At 42.2% G+C, this 23,835-nt stretch overlaps 1 protein-coding gene across 5 annotated transcripts in view; it reads left to right on the top strand.

Annotated features, from left to right (window-relative positions):
* The window catches only part of REPS2 (RALBP1 associated Eps domain containing 2), a 181,077-nt gene that overhangs the window by 28,840 nt on the left and 128,402 nt on the right, over positions 1–23,835 (top strand). For all 5 annotated transcript variants that reach the window (XM_073665390.1, XM_073665392.1, XM_073665391.1 and 2 more), the window contains exons 2-4: positions 12,160–12,283; positions 16,176–16,318; positions 17,222–17,327. In XM_073665390.1, the coding sequence (XP_073521491.1) occupies positions 12,160–12,283; positions 16,176–16,318; positions 17,222–17,327 (373 nt within the window). The remainder of the gene's footprint in view (positions 1–12,159; positions 12,284–16,175; positions 16,319–17,221; positions 17,328–23,835) is intronic.

Raw genomic sequence — 23,835 nt, 5'->3', positions numbered from 1 at the left:
CAGCCCCTATATACAGTATGATCACATAATCTATTTACATACAGTATGATGCCACCAAAGTTCCTTATACAGTGTGATGCCCCCAAAGTTCATCTATATACAATATGATGGCCCCATAACCAGCAACACTGCTGTTACCTTCTCCCATGCGGCTCATCCCCCATCTGGCACTGTTGCTTTCAGATACTCTCCGGCTGGTGTCCTGGTGTCGATAGCACCATGCGCGCTCGGTGACATCATACAGAAGACTGTTCTGTGATATGGTTGAGCTGGCGCCCAACACATTTGGAGACACAATGCTAGGCACTTGGATGACGCTGACCAACAGCTGGAGGCCTCAGGGCCACCTGAAATTGCTACATGCACCCCATGGGCCACGTGTTTGACACCATTGATACTCATGTTCTCTGCATGCTTTTGGCACATAAAATGTATTCTAATTTAACCTTCATACTTAATTGCTCCATATGAGCTGCATGACTTAGGATATGTCTAAGGAATTTTCATGCAGAAGTTGTTTGTTATATTTTAGTATTGAATTTCTGTAGGTTTTGCTTAATATAATTTGAAGTTAGGTGAATTTGGAATCATCCATTTAAAGAGAATCTGTCATCAGGCTTCTGTTACCTTATCTGAGAGCCGCATAATGTAGAGATGGAGACCCTGATTCAAGCCAGCGGTGTGTCACTTATTAGGCTGCATAGTGTAGTTTTGAAAAAATTACAGTTTATCTGCAGAAGGTTCTAACTAGAGGACGAGTAATCCTCCAGCTTCATGAGCTCTGTATAACCCTGCCCCTATCAATAATTATTGGCTGCTTTCTGCCTATGCGCAGTGTACATTGAAAACAGTCAATAAGTGGGGTGGGATTATACAGAACTCATCTCTCAGACAACTAGTAGATCTGAAGCAGGTAAGTGATACATCATTGTTATCTGTCCCTAAATCATGCTGCTCTAAGATGGGAAAGCAAAAACCTGGTGACAGATGCCCTTTAAAAGGAACCTGTCATATAAACAAAACAGTAGTAACCTGCAGATATGGGGTTAATCTGCAGGTTAATACCATTCTGACACCGTGCGGCCGCCGCACTGAGAGCCCCGCTGCCGAAAGGAAATTAAATTTATTTCTCGGCAGGCTCAGTCTTTCAGTAACCACTCTGTGCATAGAGAGATGCGGCTGTAACCGCGCCCCCGGTACTGACTGACAGCCGGCCCTAATGCTGAGCTGCTAGTAATACTGTACCGCTAGTATCTAGACTTTATTTACCTGCTGCAGGCAGACTCTTAAAACAGCATATTGCTTCATTTTACAATTGTGATAATATTTTGAACAATGGCAAAGCTTTGGTCTTCCGTGATGTATGAGGTCCATTAGGGAAGTGGGTTGCACTGTGAGGAACACAGACATAAATATTCCTTAGTAGGAAGGAAGCTGCTATAAAAAGTTGTCCCAAAAGATCAGACTGCACCTGGTACTTTTATTAGCTGCTGGTTACATTGTCTTGCTGTGTAAATATTATGTAAAGTTGCAGAATCTGCATAATTGTGTTCTATATAACTGGAGATTTGGCCACGTTGGGGACTTTGATATTTCTCAAAAATATCCTTCTATTTTTATATATGGGTACTTGAGCAACCTCTTTGCTTTTAATTCTTCCTGCTTGCCTTCCAAGAGCTATAACTGTTATTTTGAGGTTGGTTGAGCTGTAGTTTACCATCTAGTGGTCCATACGACTTTCTGATCTTCAGAATAACCACAAACAGTCATTCTGACATATCAATGGTCAATGTATGGGATAAATATTGTAATATCTTATTAGTTATGATTGCAATGACACCAGTTCGTTTTTGTTTTTTTTACAATTTTACACACTTGGAAATTTTTTCTTATTTTTCAGTAAACCGTGTGGTAAAATGGATGGTGTCATTCAAAAGTACTAGTCCCTCAGAACACAAGCCCTCACATGGCTTTGTCGTTACGGCTCTTGAAATAATAAGAGGGAAAAATTAAAAGCAAAACTGAAAAATTGCTCGGTCCTTAAGGGGTTGAATTTCACATTTCCAATGTTTGCACACAGTGTGCTGCTGCAGCAATGCACTGTGCTGCTGTATTTCACTCGTACATCGCTTAGCTCTGACCGCTGCAGAAGCAGTTTTAAGCTGATCAGTGGAGGTGTGGGACCCCCACCTGTCTCATATTGTGATAGGTCAGCAATTGTTAAAGGGAACCTGTCATGTCCTATCTACTATGTACACTGCCCCCATTGCTTTGTTAGTGATGCAATGTGCATCACTAACACGCTTTTTTTCATTAAAATTGGTTGTAGTACAATGATTTTTTAACATTTCATATACTTATATCCTACCTGCTCGTTCAGTCATAAAGGTGTGATCCTCATATGCAGTCATGGTCGGGCGCAGCATTCAATCAGGGCTGAACCGTCCACGTATTTGAATATTGCTCCCGGCAAGAGCTATTATTGTGAGGCGCATGCGCATTTCTACATGTCCGGACGCTGACCCCAGCGCGTGCGCAGTGAGGCTGTGTGCTACCAGCTTCACTGCGCCCGTGTTATGTTCCCCGCGCATGCGCAGTGAGGCTGGTAACCACACAGCCTCACTGCGCATACGCGGGCACCAGCGGCCGGACATGTAGAAATGCGCATGCTCCACAATAATATCAGCGATTGCTGGGAGCAACATTCAAATACATGGGCAGCACCAGCAGTGAGTGAATGCTGCACCCCGCCCCTGACTGAATAGCAGAATCACACCCCTATGACTGAATGAGCAGGTAGGGCAAAGTATATAAAATGTTATAAAATCATTATAATATGTAGCATCGGCGTCTCTGCCTCCTGGCGATGCTACATATTATAATGTTCCCCTCACCGCCATGGTCCTGTTCCAGCGTCTTCCTGCTCCCCTGCTGCTGTGGCGCGCACCACACGCAGCTTCCCGGGCGCTGTGCTCAGGGCATGCGTGCTCCCTTCCTCCTAAAGGGGCCGCGCGCGCCATCCTAAAAAGTCCCCAGCCTATATAAGGCACCTCCTCCAAAATGGAGGTGCCTGTTCAAGGTTGTTGTTCCGTGTGCTAACACTTGCTCCAGCCCTCAGGTCCCGCTGCCTGTCAGTCCTGCCCGCCAATCTGTCTAACAGTTCTGTTCTCCAGTCTGTCTACAGTCGTGCTCGCCAGCCTGTTTCCCTGGAGCACCTGCCAGTTATCTGCCGTGCCCGCTAGCTTGCCTACCCGGAGCACCTGTCTCTGCCAGTTACCTGCCGTGCCCGCCCGCTGGCCTACCCGGAGCACCTGTCTGGCGTACCAGCCTGCTTATTTACCCAGTCCACCCGTCAGCCTTCCTGCCGTGCTCATCCGCTGTACCGGTCAGCTCCTGTCATCTGACCCGTGGGAGTCACCTGCTCTCACACAAGGTCGGTCCCAGAGTGGCACCTGGTCCACCTGCCCGTTTCCTCCCTGGTTCACGGAGTCGACTGAGCCGCCATGTGACCTCGGTCGGTCTGAGTAGGCACTTAGTTACGCCCCTCTGGTCCCTCCTTGCACCACAGCACAGAGGTTCTACCACCTGGACCCGTAACATAATACCACCAATTTTAATGAAAAAAGCTTGTTAGTGATGCACATTGCATCCCTAACAACCCTATGGGGGCAGTGTAGATAGTAGCTAGGATGTGACATGTTCCCTTTAAGACCTGGGCAACTTGATTAGCAATTTATGTGGTGCATGTCTCCAGAAGTACAAGCTGAACACTATGTATTGGTCACTGCTATGGCATATTTGCAATTTTCACTCTGCAACATCCACTGCATTCTTGTTTCTACAAAACGCCAGCGAGGTCAATATAGTCACTACACCTGCAGAATAATTCCCTGAGCGTAATTTGTAAAATGGGGTAACTTTTTGGGGATCTTTGATGTTTTGGTACTGTGCCCCAAAAACCAAATGGCGCTCCTTTTCTTCTGAGCCCTGCCGTGTGCCTAAACAGTAGTGTATGACCATATGTGGATTATTACCATACTTGGGGAAATAGGGCATCATTTCCATTGTCCTTTTTTTCTTACTAGCCATAGTAAAGATGAATGTCACAAATCTAATTTTTCACTTTCAGAGTCCAATGGTAAAGAAATTGATGAAGCACCCGTCGGATAAAAATGCTCATTACATCCCTACATGAATTCCATGAGGGGCGTAGTTTCCAAAATGGGACCTTATTGGAGGGTTTTCTACTATTCTGCACCTCAGGGGAACTGCAAGTGGTGCCCAAAAATTATTCCAGCCTTTCAAGCACCGCACCTGTGTGTGTATATATATTATATGCACTGCAGCCCTCCACCAGTCGGGCCTTTATGGCAGAGTGACCCGACGGAAGCCTCTCCTCAGTGCAAGACATGAAAGCCCGCATAGAGTTTGCTCAAAAACATGTGAAGGATTCACAGACTATGAGAAATAAGATTCTCTGGTCTGATGAGACGAAGATAGAACTTTTTGGTGATAATTCTAAGCGGTATGTGTGGAGAAAACCAGGCACTGCTCATCACCTGCACAATACAATTCCAACAGTGAAACATGGTGGTGGCAGCATCATGCTATGGGGGTGTTTTTCAGCTGCAGGGACAGGAAGACTGGTTGTAATTGAAGGAAACATGAATGCGGCCAAGTACAGAGATATCCCGGATCAAAACCTCTTCCAGAGTGCTCTGGACCTCAGACTTGGCCGAAGGTTCAACAAGACAATGACCCTAAACACACAGCTAAAATAACAAAGGAGTGGCTTCAGAACAACTCTGTGACCATTCTTGACTGGCCCAGCCAGAGCCCTGACCTAAACCCAATTGAGCATCTCTGGAGAGACCTGAAAATGGCGGTCCACCAACGTTCACCATCCAACCTGACGGAACTGGAGGGGATCTGCAAGGAAGAATGGCAGAGGATCCCCAAATCCAGGTGTGAAAAACTTGTTGCATCATTCCCAAGAAGACTCATTGCTGTAGTAGCTCAAAAGGGTGTTTCTACTCAATACTGATAAAAGGGTCTGAACACTTATGACCATGTGATATTTCAGTTTTTCTTTTTTAATAAATTTGCAAAAATTTCTACTTTCCTTTTTTTTCAGTCAAGATGGGGTGCAGATTGTACTTTAATGAGAAAAAAATGAACTTTTTAGAATTTACCAAATGGCTGCAATGAAACAAAGAGTGAAAAATTTAAAGGGGTCTGAATACTTTCCGTACCCACTGTTTTTATGGGTATATTATATTTTTTCATTTATTTTTTAAAAAATATGTTTAGAATTTTGTTTGCTTTTTTTTTTTACTTTTTACCAAGTCCTTCTATGGAACTTTCACTTTTATTACTCTAATTGCTGGTATAAAGCACAGTATTGCTACGCTGACAAAAGCCTCTTAGATGATGCTCCTGGCATGGTCTAAGCAGGCCACCATATTGCTGGCAGACCCGGAGATAGTCATGACGACCTCGGGTTGCCATGATGACCATTGGGCCCTCTCGATGTTGCCGGGGCACCGATTGGACTGGAGAGGGAGCCCCCTCCCTCTCCTAGCCTCCTAAATGTTGTGATCGATCACAGCATTCAGGCGGTTAAACAGCTGAGGGCGGTGCGGGCACCACTCCTGGCTGAGATGGCTGGGGCTCGCACATAAGCCGAGCTCCTGGCGGTGATCACGCTGGCATTGCTCCTGTGCCACACATGATCGCCATGACTTACTTATACGTCATTGGTCAGGAACCCCTATCTGACCATGATGTATAGGTACATAAAATGTCGTCAAGGGGTTAATAAAGGTGGAGGTAACACAGGTTCAAAATACTAATGAAACTACCACTCGCAGCATACCCGTTCATGGAAGGGGTGATTGCTCATTTTTAGAATTGCACATAGATGAAGACAGTGAGGACCCTTGACGTGGGCTGGAGCTTGCTTATTTTGGCCAAAATATCAACCAATACCTCATCTTTAAATTACATTTTTCAGCACATTGTTTCTTTTTTTTTTTTACAGGGTGCAGCCAGGTCCATCAATGGTGACCTTGTAAACTAGGGGCTTGCCCTAAAGTGATGCAGTTATAGAGTGCCAGGCAGCCCGCCTAATCTAATAGTATGGGTGTGTAATAGGCTGTTAACTGAGCATTGTGCTATGCATGAGTGTGACTTATGCCCTATTGCAATATTCATCTGTCTGTAATTCTAATACTGGTCTATCACTCACTCCATGAACTGGTAGGTTGTGAGTGGTATTTTCATCAGTAATTTGTACCTGTGTTACCCCCACCTTTATTAAGGGGTCTGCTGCATCATGTTTGTGCATTAGTTTCTGTGACTTTGACTGATAAATACCATTGCCTTTTAACTATGTTTATTATTTTAGTATTGGGGAGAAACTGCTTTATAAATTGTGTGGTCCATTTTCTACTATTACCCTGTGTGAAAGTGAATGATTTGGGGCTAAAACAACATTGTATTGTAAAAAAATTAAATATTTTGTTTTACGTGACCCAGAATTATAAAATTCTGTGACGCAACTGTGGGTTCAAAATGCTCACCAAATCCCGAGGTCAAATTCCAAAATGGGATGACTTTTGGTTTTTTTTCTGCTGTTCTGCTACCTTGAGGGCTCTGCAAGTGACACTTGCAAAATATTCCAGCCAAAAATGCGCTCCAAAAACCATGGTGTTTCTACCCTTGACGTTTCTCTACAATGGCATTTCTACCCTTCCGAGCCCTGCCATGTGCCTAAACAATAGCTTCTGACCAAAATGGGTATATTAATGTGTTGAGCAGAAATTGCTTACAAATTGTGGCGTTCATTTTCTCCTATGACCCCCTGTTAAAATGAAAAATTTGGTGCTAACATGTCATTTTAGTGTAAAGTTTTTTTTCCATTTTTGCATCCCTAAACTTTTAGTGACACATCTGTCGGTTTAAACAAGTCACTGGACATCTAGATTAATTCCTTGAGGAATGTTGTTTCCAAAATTGGGTCACCTGTCAGGGGTTTCTGCAGTTTTGCCACCTTTAGGGCTCTGTAAATGTGATATGGCGTCCACAATTAATTCCAGCCAAAGTTGCGCTACAAAAGTGAAATAGTACTCCTTTCTTTTGGAGCCCTGTAATGTGCCCAAACGGTATTTATTGACCATATTTGTGGTATCAGCATACTCAGAATAATTGCGTTACAAATTTTGGGCTCCTTTTTCTCCTGCTACCTTTATGAGAGGGAAAAATTTGGGTCTAAACCAATACATTTAGGGAAAAATTTTATTTTTCATTTTCATGTCCCAAACTTATAAACTTTTGTGAGTCAAAAATGGTCACTACATGCCAAGATGAATTCCTTTAGGAGTATGGTATCTAAAATGAAGTCACTTGTGGGAGGATTTCTTTATTTTCGGTACTTTGGAAACTCTGTAAATACAACATGGTGTCCCCAATCAGTTCCAGCCAAAATTGTGCTCCAGAAGTCAAGTATATTCCTACCCTTCCATGGCATGCTGTGTGCCCACACAGCCATTTCTGACTACAAATCGGGTATTAGCACTTTCAGTAGTAATTGATTAATCATTAGGTGCATTTTCTCTCATTACTGTTTGTGAAAATGAAAAGCAACATTAAAGAAGTTGTCCAGTACTTTATATTACCCCCCAATGTATCCCAATAAGGATTTTTGTAAATACCTTACGTTGCTGTTTCTGCCTGTGAGCGGCGCTGTCCTTGGCCGCTTACAGGTATCACTTGACCCCGCGCTGACTTCATGACAAGTGAGGCGTTGGGGTCCCAGTGGTGGCTGCTGGGTTGTGGGCGGGGTTACCCCCGCGTCACACCCAGCATCCACCGTGCGCTTTCCCAATGAATGGGGAGAGGCAGAGCGCGCGGTGGATGCCGGGTGTGACGCGGGGGGTAACCCCACCCACAGCCTGGCATCCACCGTGGAACGCAGAAGACAGAGACCCCCTTCTGCTGCCAGCACTTGTCGTGACATCAGCGGATGTCAGAGCCGGCTGCAGCCGGGGGTCACGTGATGCATTATCTGCAATGTAAGGTAATTACAAAAATCCTTAGGGGTCCTGAGGGTATACATTGGGGGGGGTAATCTAAAGTACTAGACAGCCCCTTTAAGTTGAAGGAATGTCATTTTTAATTTTTTATTCCACTTATTCCTATGAATCACTCAATTCTTTGAGAGGTGCAGTTTTTAAAATGGTATCACTTTTGGAGTTTTCTGTCAAATAGTCTCCTCAAAGTCACTTATAAAAAAACTAGGTCTGTAAAAAAAATAGATTTTGTAAATTTTATTGAAAAAATGAGAATTGATGCAAAATTTTTAACTCTTCAAACATCCTAACAAAATAAAAGATGTTGATATGGAAAATATTATTTACTAACTATTTTTTGTGGTATGACAGTTTGTTATGAGGGCACTAAAATTCTAAGTTTAAAAATTGCAAATTTTTCTCGATTTTTGCCAAATTTTTAATATTTTCATAAATGTAAATTTTATCATTTTCATGAAGTACAATGTGTTACTAAAACAACAGTCTTGGAATCACTGGGATTAGAAGAAGCATTCCAAAGTTATTACTACGTAAAGTGACACATGTCTGATTTGAAAAGTGGGCTTTATCAGGAAGGTCAAAACTGGCTTTGGCAGTTAGGGGTTACTCACTTGAATGACACTGTTAATTTTTGTCAGTGGCATTTAAATGGTGTTATCTGGAGTGGTGGTCAGCAGTAATGCCCATTGACCTTCCCCCAAGACATGGTGCTGATGGTTGCCATGATGGCCAGCTAAATACACTTATCGCTGCCATCTTTATGTTCCTGTTGAGCCCAGCCTAGGTTATTACTTAACCTATAGGTAAATTCCATAAAGTAAAAAATAACACCAGAATCTAGTCATTGCCCCAGTTGTTAGCTGGCAAATGATAGTATGGAGAAAGTATTTTTGCCATAAATTTGCTGGTGGTGGTGTTTTTATTTCAAGGTCACTAGTAAGGGCTGAATTTAGCAGGACCAGGAATTATTACTGAATTCTTATTTAATTTGCATAAACAGCATAGTAAAGTACAATCAATATCCTTTTATTATAACTAGTTGTCTGCTGTTTTATGATTATAGTAGGGCCACTTACACTCCAACTTTAAGCATTGAAAGAATATGATGACAGACATATCCAAAAAAAAGAGGAAAAATAGATCATTTCTCATTGTAAAAAGAAAATGATACTTTAAAAAAACATATAATTGGCACACAGTACGGTAACTTTTTTCTTGTATACCTCATTACATTTGAAAACGTGCTGCTAATCTAGCCTGAGTTACAGTACATACATAAGCATATTCACACATGCATATACTACATAGGCATATATACATATGCACACTTTTACACATCAACATACAGTACAGACCAAAAGTTTGGACACCCCTCATGTAAAGATTTTTCTGTATTTTCATGACTATGAAAATTGTACATTCACACTGAAGGCATCAAAACTTAATTTCTTAAAGTAGTGATGGCCACTCATTTTTCTTTACTTAGCTGCTTTTTTCTTGCCATAATACAAATTCTAACAGTCTATTCAGTAGGACTATCAGCTGTGTAGCCACCTGACTTCTGCACAACACAACTGATGGTCCCAACCCCATTTATAAGGCAAGAAATCCCACTTATTAAACCTGACAGGGCACACCTGTGAAGTGAAAACCATTTCCGGTGACTACCTCTTGAAGCTCATCAAGAGAATGCCAAGAGTGTGCAAAGCAGTTATCAAAGCAAAAGGTGGCTACTTTGAAGAACCTAGAATATAAGACATATTTTCAGTTGCTTCACACTTTTTTGTTAAGTATATAATTCCACATGTGTTAATTCATAGTTTTGATGTCTTCAGTGTGAATGTACAATTTTCATAGTCCTGAAAATACAGAAAAATCTTTAAATGAGAAGGTGTGTCCAAACTTTTGGTCTGTACTGTATTTAACCATACACATACATAGCCATTAATATATACACAATATATACACAAGGAGAAACATTACCCCTTACACCTCAGTCCAGAGCCTCTCACCTAGACAAATCCGATCTCCTATTTTGCACTGATGAGGGGCAACACCCTTAAACACCGTGTCTGCAAAGTGAGAATCTGATTTGGCTTTTATACGAAGTCATATTGCAAGGCTCGTTAAAGGGTCGATAGTGACTTGTAGGATCGCTGCTTCCAGCAGGTGGCACTGTAGAGTTCTAGTCCTCTTCCTCCCTGAAGAGGCAATTTGTATATGTAATTTACCAGAGGAGCATTGCATGGTGAATAAGCCTCCTTACATTGGCATGCCAGAGCTGGTATGTTACTCTCCACAAGGTGAAACGTTACCCCTTAGACCTCAGTCCAGAGCCTCTTACCTAGCCGAATCAGATCTCATACTTTGCACTGATAAAGGGCAATACCCTGAAACACTGTGTCTGCAAATTGAGATTCTGATTTGTCTTTTATCCTAAATCATATTGCAAGGCTTGTTAAAGGGTTGATAGTGACTTGTAGGATCGCTGCTTCCAACAGGTGACACTATAGAATTCTAGTTCTCTTCCTTTCTGAAGAGGCAATTTGCATACACGTACATAGGCATATACACACCTACATATTAATATATACACATACTGTACAGAGGCATAATAAACATGCATATACATATTAATACATGTACATAGGCATATTTACATATATTCATGCATGGACATTAATATATACATATTTAAGGGCATAATATTGGTCATTGAAAGGTCATAGGAAGCTGAATAAAATGATACCTTGATATCTGCAATCTGATATCTTATTCCAGAAAAGTCCACATTTTTCTTATATGTAAATGAGCTGCTCAGGACTACATGCAGGACAATGATGTACATGAGAATCTGCGTCCAGGGTTTTTTTTTAATGAAAGGGGACGTTACCAGTGTGAGACATTTAACTAACACAGAACAGTAGAATTGAACTTTGTCTTCTTGCAAACACATTAGCAGCTGCAGCTCTCACAGCTCTGCTATCTCACAACAATATTGCAACACTAGCTGCATGTGAGATGGAAGCTGAAGCACCGAGAGGAACCTGTAGATTGTGTGTGTCAGATATACTGCGCAGTCAGACAGTCGTAGAACATGGACAAGGATCGTATCGGAATGTTCGGACTGGCCGGCGGCTCTCCTGACCCTAGCGTGACAACATGTATTTCTACGCAGCTATTACGCTCAGGTCAGGAGAGCCACCGGCCAGTCCGTGCACTGCGATGCGATCGTCGTCCATGTTATACAGCCGTGTAGCTACACCCATAATCACACACAGCTCTGCAGCGAGATCAGGAGAGCAGAGAGTGGTCATTACATGTCTCACACTGGTAACTGCTCCTTCATGTAAAATAAGCTCTGCAGGCAGATCCTCATGCAGATCTATGTTCGGCCCATAGTTCTGAACAGCTCATTTGCATGTAAGAAAAACAGATTTCTCTAGAATAAGACATCAGATCGCAGATATCAAGGTATCATTTTATTCAGCTTCCTATGATCTATATACCCTTAGGCTTAGGAGGGTTGGTCCTACTGACAGATTCCCTTTAAAAAACTAAAATTTGCCTAGTTGGGAAGGGTAAAAAAATAATATTTATATTTAGTTTTGCCTAATCATGGTGAGCTGAGCTGCAAAATAAAGGTAATGTGTCAATTATACTACTCTGCCAATTAGTGATGAGCGAGTATGTTTTGTTAACCCTTTTGCCGAGTACGCTCGGGCCGAGCTCCGAGTATTTACAGTTGCTCGGTGATATGTTTGAATCGCTCCCGTGTGCATATGTATTAAAGCTGTCAAACAGTTGCAAATCATGCACACAGGAGCTATTCAACCTTATCACCGAGCAGCTGTAAATACTCGGAGCTCGGCCCGAGCATACTCGGCGAAAGGGTTAACAGAACATACTCGCTCATCACTACTGCCAATGTATTAAAAATACATGTGAGTAGCTCCTGTTTGTACAGAGTAATAGTCAGGAAATAGAAGTAAATGTGCAATTGTAACATTTTCATTTAAAGTGTATGCCTACCAATAGAATTGCCCTCTTTGTATTTTTTTTTTCTTAGATCTCAGACTTGTGTGGTGCAAAACATGTGGGTTTCTTCGGTCCAGCTCAGTTTTTTATTGCGTTGAAATTAATCGCTGCAGCACAAGCTGGTCTGGCAGTTCGCATGGAGAGCATCAAGTGCGGTGAGGAGTTGATATTGTATGCTGTAAATGTGTCTGTTTTGGTGCAATCATTAATTCAGACAAGCACATGCAGTCATTGCTATCTGTAAATCCAGATCCGTAACCTAGACTTATCTATTGTTATACGTTTCTCCATCCGTTCAATGTGTAGTGGCCGAGCCCAGCTCCTATGCACTGGAACTATAGCATCTAATATGCACAACTTAAGGCTGCGTTCACACATTGTGTATTTTCGCGTGCTTTTTTGTGCGCGCTTTTTGAAAATATGCAATGTGCTTTGTGTCTGCCAGCAAAGTGAATGGGAAATTCACTTTGCCGTTCAGACACTGTGTAATTTTACACAGCGGGAAAGCGCAGCTGCGTAAAGAATTGGCATGTCAATTCTTTACGCAGCTGCGTCCTGCGCTTTCTCTCTATTGTGCCCATTATAAGCGATGGAATTAAGCAGCGTAATTCCATCGCTTTTTTACGGAGGCGCAGGATGGATACTCACCTACCCGATGTCAGGGGAGAGGCGTCCGGTCCGGTCCGCTCCAATCCCGCGCTTCCAGCATGTGCCGGTGAGCCGATCAGCTGTTAGCTAACCGGCTTGTAACCGACCGGTCAGCTGATTACAAGCCGGTCACGTGACAGTCAGCTGATCGCTTCACGGCAGATGCTGCAAGCGCGGGACGGAGCAGACGCGTCTCTCATGCATCGGGTAGGTGAGTATCCATAGTCTGTACATACACTGCTAGGGACACACACACGACACATAGACACACAGGACACATAGACACAGACAGTACACATGTCACCCTTCATTTTCACACTGCGTTTTTTGCTGCGCTTTTTTACGCAGTGTGTGAATGGAGGTGCTTTTTTTACCTGCTTAAAAAAACTCGGGTAAAAAAAGCAGGAAAATACGCAGGGAAATACGCAATGTGTGAACGCAGCCTAAAGGTGCTTTACAGGCTAAAATGAAAAGTGTGCAGACTGCCAAGTTGTGACAGTATACGATTCGCATGATCCCCAAGCGAGTGGGCGGCGGTCATGTGATGTGCGATTTGCATACTTACATTAATATACAGATTATTCTCATCCGGCTTCTCTCAATATAAAATTGAGAGACACCGGATGAGACTAGTCGAGAGATGAACATAAGTATATTAATCACATACATGTGGTCACAAGACTGCCCACTCACTCATTGTATGCAGGTAGAATAGTAACAGTGTGTCCATTATTTTAATTTTAGCCAGAAAAAAACCTTTAATATTATAAAAGCATCCTGGGTACTAGTAAAATGGTGACTTTTTCATCCGAATCTGTTCACATGCATTTGACGGTACATGGGGTGTACAGGTTCTTATTGAAGATACCCATGTATGAAGACTTATTTTCAAGGCAGTGCCCCATGAGAAAAAATTGCAAAGGAGCTTATATTAGCGGACCACAGCCCCATCTGTAATTAGCACTGTGAGGTGGGGTTTAGACCGTCTTCATTACAGGGCTAAGTACTTGTTTAGCTGAACTATCCAAACCTATCTTGTAAAAACAGCAACGAATACTAGACTTAACTGGAGAAACTTGGTGCAGATAATCTCTCTTCAGTTTCTCTTTGCAAATGGAATATTGTGAGCGCAAAGGGAATCTGTCATGTCAGAAACCACTATTAACCTGTGTAGCACCCCGAGGGCTCGGCTGCTACAGGGGTATTGCACCTCAAACCAGAGGTGTGATATTCCACTCCCGGGTAAGGATGGAGTGTGAACCAGGACTCGGTAAGCTGCATGCACCACACACACCCCATTTCCAAGGGACAGCTCAACGGTGCTCCCACTAGACAGAAGTCCAGGCACAACAGCATCTGTCCCTGGCTGGAGTGGGGAGGGGAAGGAAAACCCAGTGGTGTAGGAGCAGATAGGAGTGGGTCTCTGGGCAAAGGTAGGAGCCCATTGGTTGCTAGTCACCTGGGCTCACACATAGAGGGAGGTATATAAGGTGGGCACCATCTTAGAACAGTGTTCAGTCCGGGGAGTCTGTTCAGAGAGGAGTTCAGCCAGAGAGGGCTGACAGGGAGCTGTGGCTCAGTCTGGGCCCAGCTCCACGAGGCAGGCCTGGAGTGGAGGCCAGAAACAGCAGAGAGAACAGGAACAGAAAGGAAAGGAAACAAGGAACAGCAAAGAAAGAGAGGCCCAGAGACACGAGAGAAGAAGGAACCACATAGGCCCAGGAGATTGCGGGTGACGGGTTGGCAGAACAGGGTACCGGATCCCAAATTGGTGGAGGCGACTAATCCTCAGCCAAAGATCAGCGGTCGTGACTATATCTCGGTGCGACTCCTCACTACACCTACCAGGAAGGCACACCACATAGGGTCAGGGACGCAGAGATCAGCGTACCAAGAGAAGGCCCGAGGCAGCCGGACAAACGTAGAGTCACTGGTGGGGCACGGCCAGAGAAGGGAAGAAAAGGGAGCCCTGTGCCACGCTCTGGAATTGCCTGGGAGTTGGTCGAGCCCCTTGCCTGGTGGACGCAGCACGGCTTGGGCAGTCACCGCCGGTACCGAGGTGACTAGGACCAGTAAAGAACTGTGAGTAAAGCATTGGAAACTGCAACCACACGTCTCTGTGCTTCTTCGCCGCACCAGCACTACCAGTGCTGGGACGCTCGTGCACCATCACTCCCATCATCCACACTAACTGCCCTGAGGCTATACTTCTCCTGTGGGGAGTCATCCCATTCTTAGCTGCACACATAACACCGGCCTCAGCTTTCTGCCTTGCAGCGGTGGCCCCCACTGACCGCAATCCACGGGTGGCGTAGTCGGACTATTATCTCACTAATGAGACTGCCACTGAATTGACGACCCTGGGCACGGACTGGGTCCACGCCACGGAGACTACAGCCCCCAGCGATCCGGCTCCGGGTATTCCCCGCACACACAGGCCCAGGGGGCGCGTCACCTGCAGATATAGGGTCAATCTGCAGGTCAATCGCGTTCTAAAGGAGTGTGGCCGCTGCACTGAAAGCCCCGCTGCCAGGAGGAAATAACATTTTTTCCACCTGGCATCCTGCGGCTTTCAATCATAGAGGCACGGCTTCAGTCACCTCCCAGTAGATAGTGAGCGGTGGCTGTAATCACATCCCAGAACTGACGGACAGGTGGCACTGCACTGATACAATACTGAGCCGGCTGTCAGTCAGTGACGTGGCGTGGTTACAGCCACCACTCACTATGTACTGGGCAGTGACTGAATCTGCACTGGCCACGCCTCTATGACTGAAAGCCTGCGTCTGGAGGAACAAAGTTAATTTCCTCCTGACAGCAGGGCTTTCAGTGATCAATGGAAGTCCAAGTGGAATCCACACAGATCACTTGGTGGGTGCATAAGTTATAGCTTGTCAATGCTGGAATATCCCCTAAACTGGAGCATTTAGCGACTTAGAGTAGGTACAATCATTAGAAAGCCCCCCTCCAATTCTGATGTAACATCTGCCCTAACTTTTTTTTTATTTCTTGTGCATATTAAATTAATTGATATTAAAAATAAAAATAATGACAAACAAATTCAATTACCGTTGAATATTTAAATAGAAAAAAAAGAACATATTATCACATGGTTTTGATGCATACATCACGGTTTTTAACAACCATATGTCAGGCTGTTTTCCCACAATTAATAGAAGATTAGATGATCGCACAGGTTGTTCTACCAGGGATGAATTACCATCTGTATTATATGACACAGGTCTAGTCATTAATTCAGCTATACTCCTTGACAGCTTGCCATGTCTGAGCATTGGTATTCTTAACTTAAATAAGTAATGGGAACATAAATGATTAATAAATGCCGTAGACTGAAATGTACTCATGATCTGTAACGATTGTCTTTGCTCTCGTTTACAGAATTGCCACTTGCTTGTTTCCTGTCATTGAAATCTGACAACCTAAAATATTGCATTCAATCGGTGAGCATAGATACACCCCAATCAAAACACAGTGCCAATGAGAAAGGTTCACTCCACTCCTATGGTGAAGGAGAAGCTAAGGTAAGAAAGAAGGAAAAGCATAGAATGCAGTGTATCTAAAGCACATACTGCAACAGACGTGCACAGCCAATAATTAACACGTTAAGATCATTTTATTTATTTTTTTTTTATTTTATTTTTAGTTTACTTGTATAGTGGTTGTATTTATTTTTATAGAAAGCTGCAAATTATATGCCACTGTTCCCCTTTCATAACTACAACTCCGAACACTGGTACCGGTGTCATCAGTGTGCCATCCGTGTGTCCGTTTTTATCATCAGTGTGGTCTTCAGTTTTTTTTTTTTTTACAGTGTGGAGAAAGATAGAAAGAAATTACAAAGCTTCTCCTATACTTTGCAATGTTAAAAATGTTAATGTTAATACCATGTCATTCGTGCTGCCGGAAAAAAAAGGACATGTCTCCGTGTTTTGCACGAACACACAGTCCCTGTAGTAACATAGACATGTGCATAGCACCAGAGGTTATAATGGGTACATGTGGTGTCCGTGAAAAAACCGATAACACACGTACTGGTAACACGGACTTGTGAACGAGGCCCAATATGGAGTATGTGAGAAACCTATGGGCCACTCCATATTGTGAAGTCATATCACGTGTAAAAACCCTGCACTTATGGTCAATTTACACTATGAACGCTTGTTTCACTATAATTCTGCAGTCTAAACAGGCTGCCGTTCACTTGACTTTAACTCCAGCGTCACACAGCATCTGATCTAAATATAAGCAAGAACCGTGAAAACAATGAATACAAATTAGTGTAAAGAATATTTTTTTTTGTCTTTCCTTGTAAATGCACCCAAACATCATGGCCTGTGCTACTGTAATTTCTAATACACTGTCCGTGCACTTTCACTGTTTCACAATTGATTTGTCTTTTTTCCTGTTATTTTTTTTCTTTTAAGTCAGAAGCCAAGACATGTGTGACATCTCCTAAGAAATCTACTCTTTCAACATCCCCGGAATATTCATGTGGGAAAAAGAAAAACAGTCCTGAACAATGCAGTGGAGGTGAGATAATGAAAACTGTGAGTTTTTTAATCTGTGGTGAAAATGAGCACACTGGAGTATCCATCCATCCATCCATCCATCCATTAACTACTGACTGTCAAAACTTAGAAAATATACCCAAGAGAGGGGATATAAAAAAATAATTTTATCAGATAACAAAATTAACATGACCTCTGTGTTCATGTTGCCCTCTACCAAGTTTCCCCTCCATTACATTACCAAATTTGAACACTAGATTTGATGGTTATGTTAACCCTTAATTGTAAAATTCTTGATAATTCCTGAATAAATATTCTTTAAACTTTTGTACAAAAGTAACAGTTTTTTTTACAAGTCTGTAACATGGCGTGGGTTGGCAGCCGTGGGTGAGGTACTCATCTTGTACGTCCCGGCATGTTGCATGAAAGTGGGGTCCTGGCTGGGTGTATGGACTTGTGCTGTGAGGGCGCTACGCTCGTGCAGGCCGCATGTAACCAATGACGCTTATTTACCAGGGACAGATGTTTCACAGGTCAATGAGGCAGAACACCATTCAAAAATAAACTTTTTACTGAGCGGGAATTTGGTGGGGAATATATACAGGAGAACGTGGGTACACAGTCTTATGAACATTTCCTTCACAACTCAGAGCATCTTCCGCACACAGATTTCTTCCTCTTTACCCTCTTTTCCTCTATCTTAACCTTTCCTCTTTACTCTCTTTACTTGTCCTCTGTATTAACTGTTTCTCACTACTTCACCACAACCCAGCTCGACCCTACAGTCCTGTTTAGCAAGGGTCCTTTATTCGACCTGCGGTTCTCCATAAGGAAGCTATGGTGCCTGTACAGCCAGTATTAATCTTCCCTAATGCTGATGCTCTGGAACTCCCGCCTGGGAAAATCTATTCGTCTCACATACGCAGTCCTATCTAGGCCTATTACCTCTTGGAGTTATAAACTCTGGGAATTACTGCTAGGAGTCCTCTCCTAGGACCCATCACATTGTCTCTCAGTCACTTCTGCTCCGGATCTCGCTATCTCTTCCTTTCAGTCTCCTCTCACTTAGGGACAAACAAAAATGCGGCACTGCTCACATTGGACATTAGGTCCTTTCTCTATGCACTCCAGGCCCTATCTAACTTGCTACCAGGAAACCATCATTTTCCCTCCCACTCTGGGCTAATCCCAAACATTAACTCTCACTATCCCGATTATTAAACTACACACATTATCAACATCATTTACACAAGTCACAATTCACCTTATTCATCACAGTTCACATTACACATTACAACCATTTACATATTCTTCAAGGGGGGACGTGGGTGTCTTGTCCATCTCCTTGCAAGTCAACAACATTTTTTGCATATCCACAGAATAAAAGTCCAAATGTAAAGTCTATCAGAGGCCATCAGCTCCAAAAGACCATCTCAAACAGGAATCTGAAGTTACAATGGGGACCCCTGGGTTGTGTCATTGGAGTAGCTGTTGGAGGAGTGAGCCTGAGGCAAGATGGTCAAACAAATTCAGATCAGTACCTTTTGGGACAGAAGCAGGAACAGACTCGGAAAGCAAAATCACAGTAAAAGGAATATTTGGGGTCAGATGCCGGGGGGTCAGCCAATAAGAAGAGTCAGATGAGCTGGGGTGAAAATCAGGACGGATTACAGTGATAGACAAGCCAGGAAAAGATCAGGACAAATATGATGGCTAAAAGCACCAGAGTAGAGGGATAAATCTGAGCACAATAACTGTCCACTCCCAGCAATATGCTGAGAGTTTAAAGGGGTTGTCCAGTCTAAAATGAAAAGTCTGCAGTCACTTTTGGGTGTATATGTGCTTTCAAACTTCTCAGCTGGTGTAATCGGCTTCCTACTTTGACCAATGAGGCAGTACTACACCCTACATAAAGGTGTTGTCCAGTCAAAAATGAAAAGTCTGCAGTCACTCTGGGTGTCACCACAGATCCTAGCCACAGCAGTATCCTTGGCTTTGACATCTACTACTCCACCGCAGGGCAAATATGACAGCACCTGTCAACGGAAGCAAGCGTTGTTGGAGCAGGTCGGTATGTAACACAAAGGGACTCATGTTCTACAATTGGCAGGGGCTCTAGAGGTGGGACCTCTATCAATCACATATTTTTTTGCATTTCTTGTGGATATTCCAGAAGGAGGAAAACGTTTGCTTTAGTGCCTGCTATAGGTGCTTATAGGCAGCCTAAAGAACCTATAACTACATCTCTGCATTGAAAATGAGTATATTCTAAAAGCCAATACACAAGTATTTAATTCAACCAATCCTTCTGTGTAATGATGATGAATGATATTCCAATGTTATTGAAATATTGGGTAACTAACTATAGTTGACAATCACTTTTGTGTCTGGAAGAGGTTAGTGTGCATACCTACAGTACAGTGCAAAAGTCATAAGCAAGTGTGGAGAAAATGCTGCAAACTAAGAATGCTTTAAAAACTAGACCACTGCATCTACTGTGGCCAACATTGCTCCTGTCTGGGTGTCCTCCATGCTGAGAAATACAGGCAGATACTTACTCATCATACAATACTATCAGGGCAGGGAGGCATTTGATTGTCTCCAAATTTATTCTGTAGCAGGACAATGACCCCGAGCATACAGCTGATGTCATTAAGAACTACCTTCAGTGTAAAGAAGAAAAAAGGGTCCTGGAAGTGATGATATGGCCCCCATATAGACCTGATCTCAACATCATGACGTCTGTGTGGGATTACATGGAGAGACAGAAGGATATGCACAAGCCTACATCCACAGAAGATCTGCGGTTAGTTCATCAAGGTGTTTAGAACCATCTTTTTTGAAGGCAAAGGGCAGTCACACCAAATATTGATTTGCTTTATATTTTTCTTTTGTTCATTCACTTTTTGCATTTTATTAATTGATCAAAATAAACTAACATTTTACACTATTTTTAAAGCATTTTTAGCAGCATTTTTTTCAACACATACCTACTATTTTCTTTCTCTGGCCTTTCAAATTGACAAAAAGTACTGTGCATAATTTTTATATGTTTATTTAGGGAGGCAAATAAAGATTTATGTCTATGTGCTTGTAGAGTGCCCTTACTCTCAATGATTAGAGATTGGACTTTGAGAACTATTACTATATTTTATTAATACTTCAGCAGCATATAACGAAGCAGTAAATATTGTATGATGATTTTTGTAGGCTTGCTATATAGCAGACAGCAGGCCCATGCACGTACAAAATTGCCTAATTATGGTGTCAATAGATTTATCAGCCTATAATTTGATTACAACATGGAAGTATTTATACAATTTCCTCTGGTAATTACAATTTTAAAGGATTATGTCAGTCTGAGTTTATTCACTTATTCGTAATATCCGTTGTTACAGCATACAAAAGTCATTATGTGAACTGACTTTTTAGTTTGGTACATGTTATTCAATATTGAGTGATTTATGTACTAAAATTATTTAGTTGTTATGTACAAAAACGATGGTACAAACACAAAAATACATCAGCAACATTGTTTTGATATATAGTAAAAAAGGAAAAAATCTAGAAAAGAAAACACTAGTTGAGAAAAAAATTTAGCATGAGTTTCAATGTATACGATTGACCCATATTAAGCAAAACCTTGCACGCCTATTTACAATACATTACACATTATTTTCACATAACAATACCCAAAATGCACTCCTATGAATCATATGGGATTCTTGTATGTCCTCCATAAAAAATTCTCATGTTACCATTTTATTACCCTTAAACCTTTGAAAGAAAAACAAAAGAGAAGAAATATTGTTATCCATGACATTGGCTAAAAATGTTAAATGTTAAGTCATATTTTTAGGTTGCTTGTGCCTAAAATACATAGCATAAAACTGTTTTAAGCTCCTATTAGTCTTATTGAAAGAAGCAGACAATATAAAAATCTGATGTCCAAGTCAAGATTATCAGTAAGGAAGTATTATGTTAAAAGTGGTGGTCTTTGGTTTACAGTGCTGGCCAAAAGTATTGGCACCCCTGCAATTCTGTCAGATAATACTCAGTTTCTTCCTGAAAATGATTGCAATCACAAATTCTTTGGTATTATTATCTTCATTTAATTTGCTTGCAAGGAAAAAACACAAAAGAGAATGAAGCACAAATCAAATCATTGATCATTTCACACAAAACTCCAAAAATGGGCCAGACAAAAGTATTGGCACCCTCAGCCTAATACTTGGTTGCACAACCTTTAGCCAATATAACTGCGAACAACCGCTTCCGGTAACCATCAATGAGTTTCTTACAATGCTCTGCTGGAATTGTAGACCATTCTTCTTTGGAAAACTGCTCCAGGTCCCTGATATTTGAAGGGTGCCTTCTCCAAACTGTCATTTTGAGATCTCACCACCGGTGTTCTATGGCATTTAGGTCTGGACTCATTGCTGGCCACCTTAGAAGTCTCCAGTACTTTCTCTAAAACCATTTTATAGTGCTTTTGGAAGTGTGTTTTGGGTCATTGTCCTGCTGGAAGACCCATGACCTCTGAGGGAGACCCAGCTTTCTCATACTGGGCCCTACATTATGCTGCAAAATTTGTTGGTAGTCTTCAGACTTCATAATGCCATGCACACGGTCAAGCAGTCCAGTGCCAGAGGCAGCAAAGCAACCCCAAAACGTCAGGGAACCTCCACCATGTTTGACTGTAGGGACCGTGTTCTTATCTTTGAATGCCTCTTTTTTTTTCCTGTACACTCTATGTCGATGCTTTTTGCCAAAAAGCTCTACTTTTGTCTCATCTGACCAGAGAACATTCTTCCAAAACGTTTTAGGCTTTCTCAGGTAAGTTTTGGCAAACTACAGCCTGGCTTTTTTATGTCTCGGGGTAAGAAGTGGGGTCTTCCTGGGTATCCTACCATACAGTCCCTTTTCATTCAGACGTCGACGGATAGTACGGGTTGACACTGTTGTACCCTCGGACTGCAGGGCAGCTTGAACTTGTTTGGATGTTAGTCGAGGTTCTTTATCCACCATCCGCACAATCTTGCGTTGAAATCTCTCGTCAATTTTTCTTTTCCATCCACATCTAGGGAGGTTAGCCACAGTGCCATGGGCTTTAAACTTCTTGATGACACTGCGCACGGAAGACACAGGAACATTCCGGTCTTTGGAGATGGACTTGTAGCCTTGAGATTGCTCATGCTTCCTCACAATTTGGTTTCTCAAGTCCTCAGACAGTTCTTTGGTCTTCTTTCTTTTCTCCATGCTCAATGTGGTACACACAAGGACACAGGACAGAGGTTGAGTCAACTTCAATCCATGTTAACTGGCTGCAAGTGTGATTTAGTTATTGCCAACACCTGTTAGGTGCCACAGGTAAGTTACAGGTGCTGTTAATTACACGAATTAGAGAAGCATCACATGATTTTTCAACGGGTGCCAATACTTTTGTCCACCCCCGTTTTTAGGTTTGGTGTGGAATTATATCCAATTTGGCTTCAGGACAGTTCTTTTTGTGTTTTTTTTTCATTGAAGACAAATTAAATGAAGAGAATAATACCAAAGAATTTGTGATTGCAATCATTTTCAGGAAGAAACTGAGTATTATCTGACAGAATTGCAGGGGTGCCAATACTTTTGGCCAGCACTGTATATCTCCCTGCACATGTGGAGTGGTGAGATACATATTCCTCTTTTCTCTTCATGAGAATCCTATGGAAAAGGCATGCCAATGCAGTTATCTGCTTCTTCCAAATGTATTGACAACACCTCAGTGTATTCCAGTATAATGTTCATTTGACTTATATGCTAGATAAATTTTTTAGGACCGGTACATCAGATCTGTCCAAAAAAAGGACACTACTTCCATATGTAAAAATTTGCTGAAAGGTTCCCTTTAACGTAACTAAGTTTCTATGTAATACTGGCGACATAGAGAAATTCAATTTACTCCATAAATGAGTAGAAATTTTGATAACCCCTTTAGGCCTCATTTATTCACTCAATATATGGTGGGTATGTGATATGCCATGCGATAAAAATATTTTTTGTGTGGACCGTTTTTTAAGGGTACCTATACTTTCTTATATTTTCAGAATAAGCTACCCTTTTGTGTACATTAACAATAACACTATTTCTTGCCTTTATATGAGTGGTATTCTCCATTTTCACCTCTTTTTGACACTGCTGGTCCTATCTCTAATTTGCCATTGACTCAGATTTGGCGGGAGAACACTAGCTGATGTGATGTCTCTATGCACAGCAGACACAGTCCAAGATGGATTCATGTCCTTCTTTCTTTAGGTAGCACACAGATAGAAGCAGCAGAGACATAGAGGACAATACACAGCAGTACTCAGGTGCATAGTTGTGAATCCTGCAATGGGATAAGCTAAATTAAACTGCAGCACAATTTTTCAATCTCTCTTTGCCTCTGCTTGTTTCCTCACTTTGCTCCTCTATCCTCCCCAGGTCCTCCCATATTCATAGAGTATAATAGGAGGTGTAATTTGAAAGCTAACTCTGACAGCAATCAG

This window comes from Phyllobates terribilis, unplaced genomic scaffold, assembly GCF_046119375.1.
Source record: "Phyllobates terribilis strain yellow unplaced genomic scaffold, ASM4611937v1 Scaffold_2__4_contigs__length_985480577, whole genome shotgun sequence".
NCBI lineage: Eukaryota > Metazoa > Chordata > Amphibia > Anura > Dendrobatidae > Phyllobates > Phyllobates terribilis.
The sequence above is the reverse complement of the archived record's forward strand: the minus strand, read 5'-3'. Positions and strand labels throughout refer to the sequence as shown.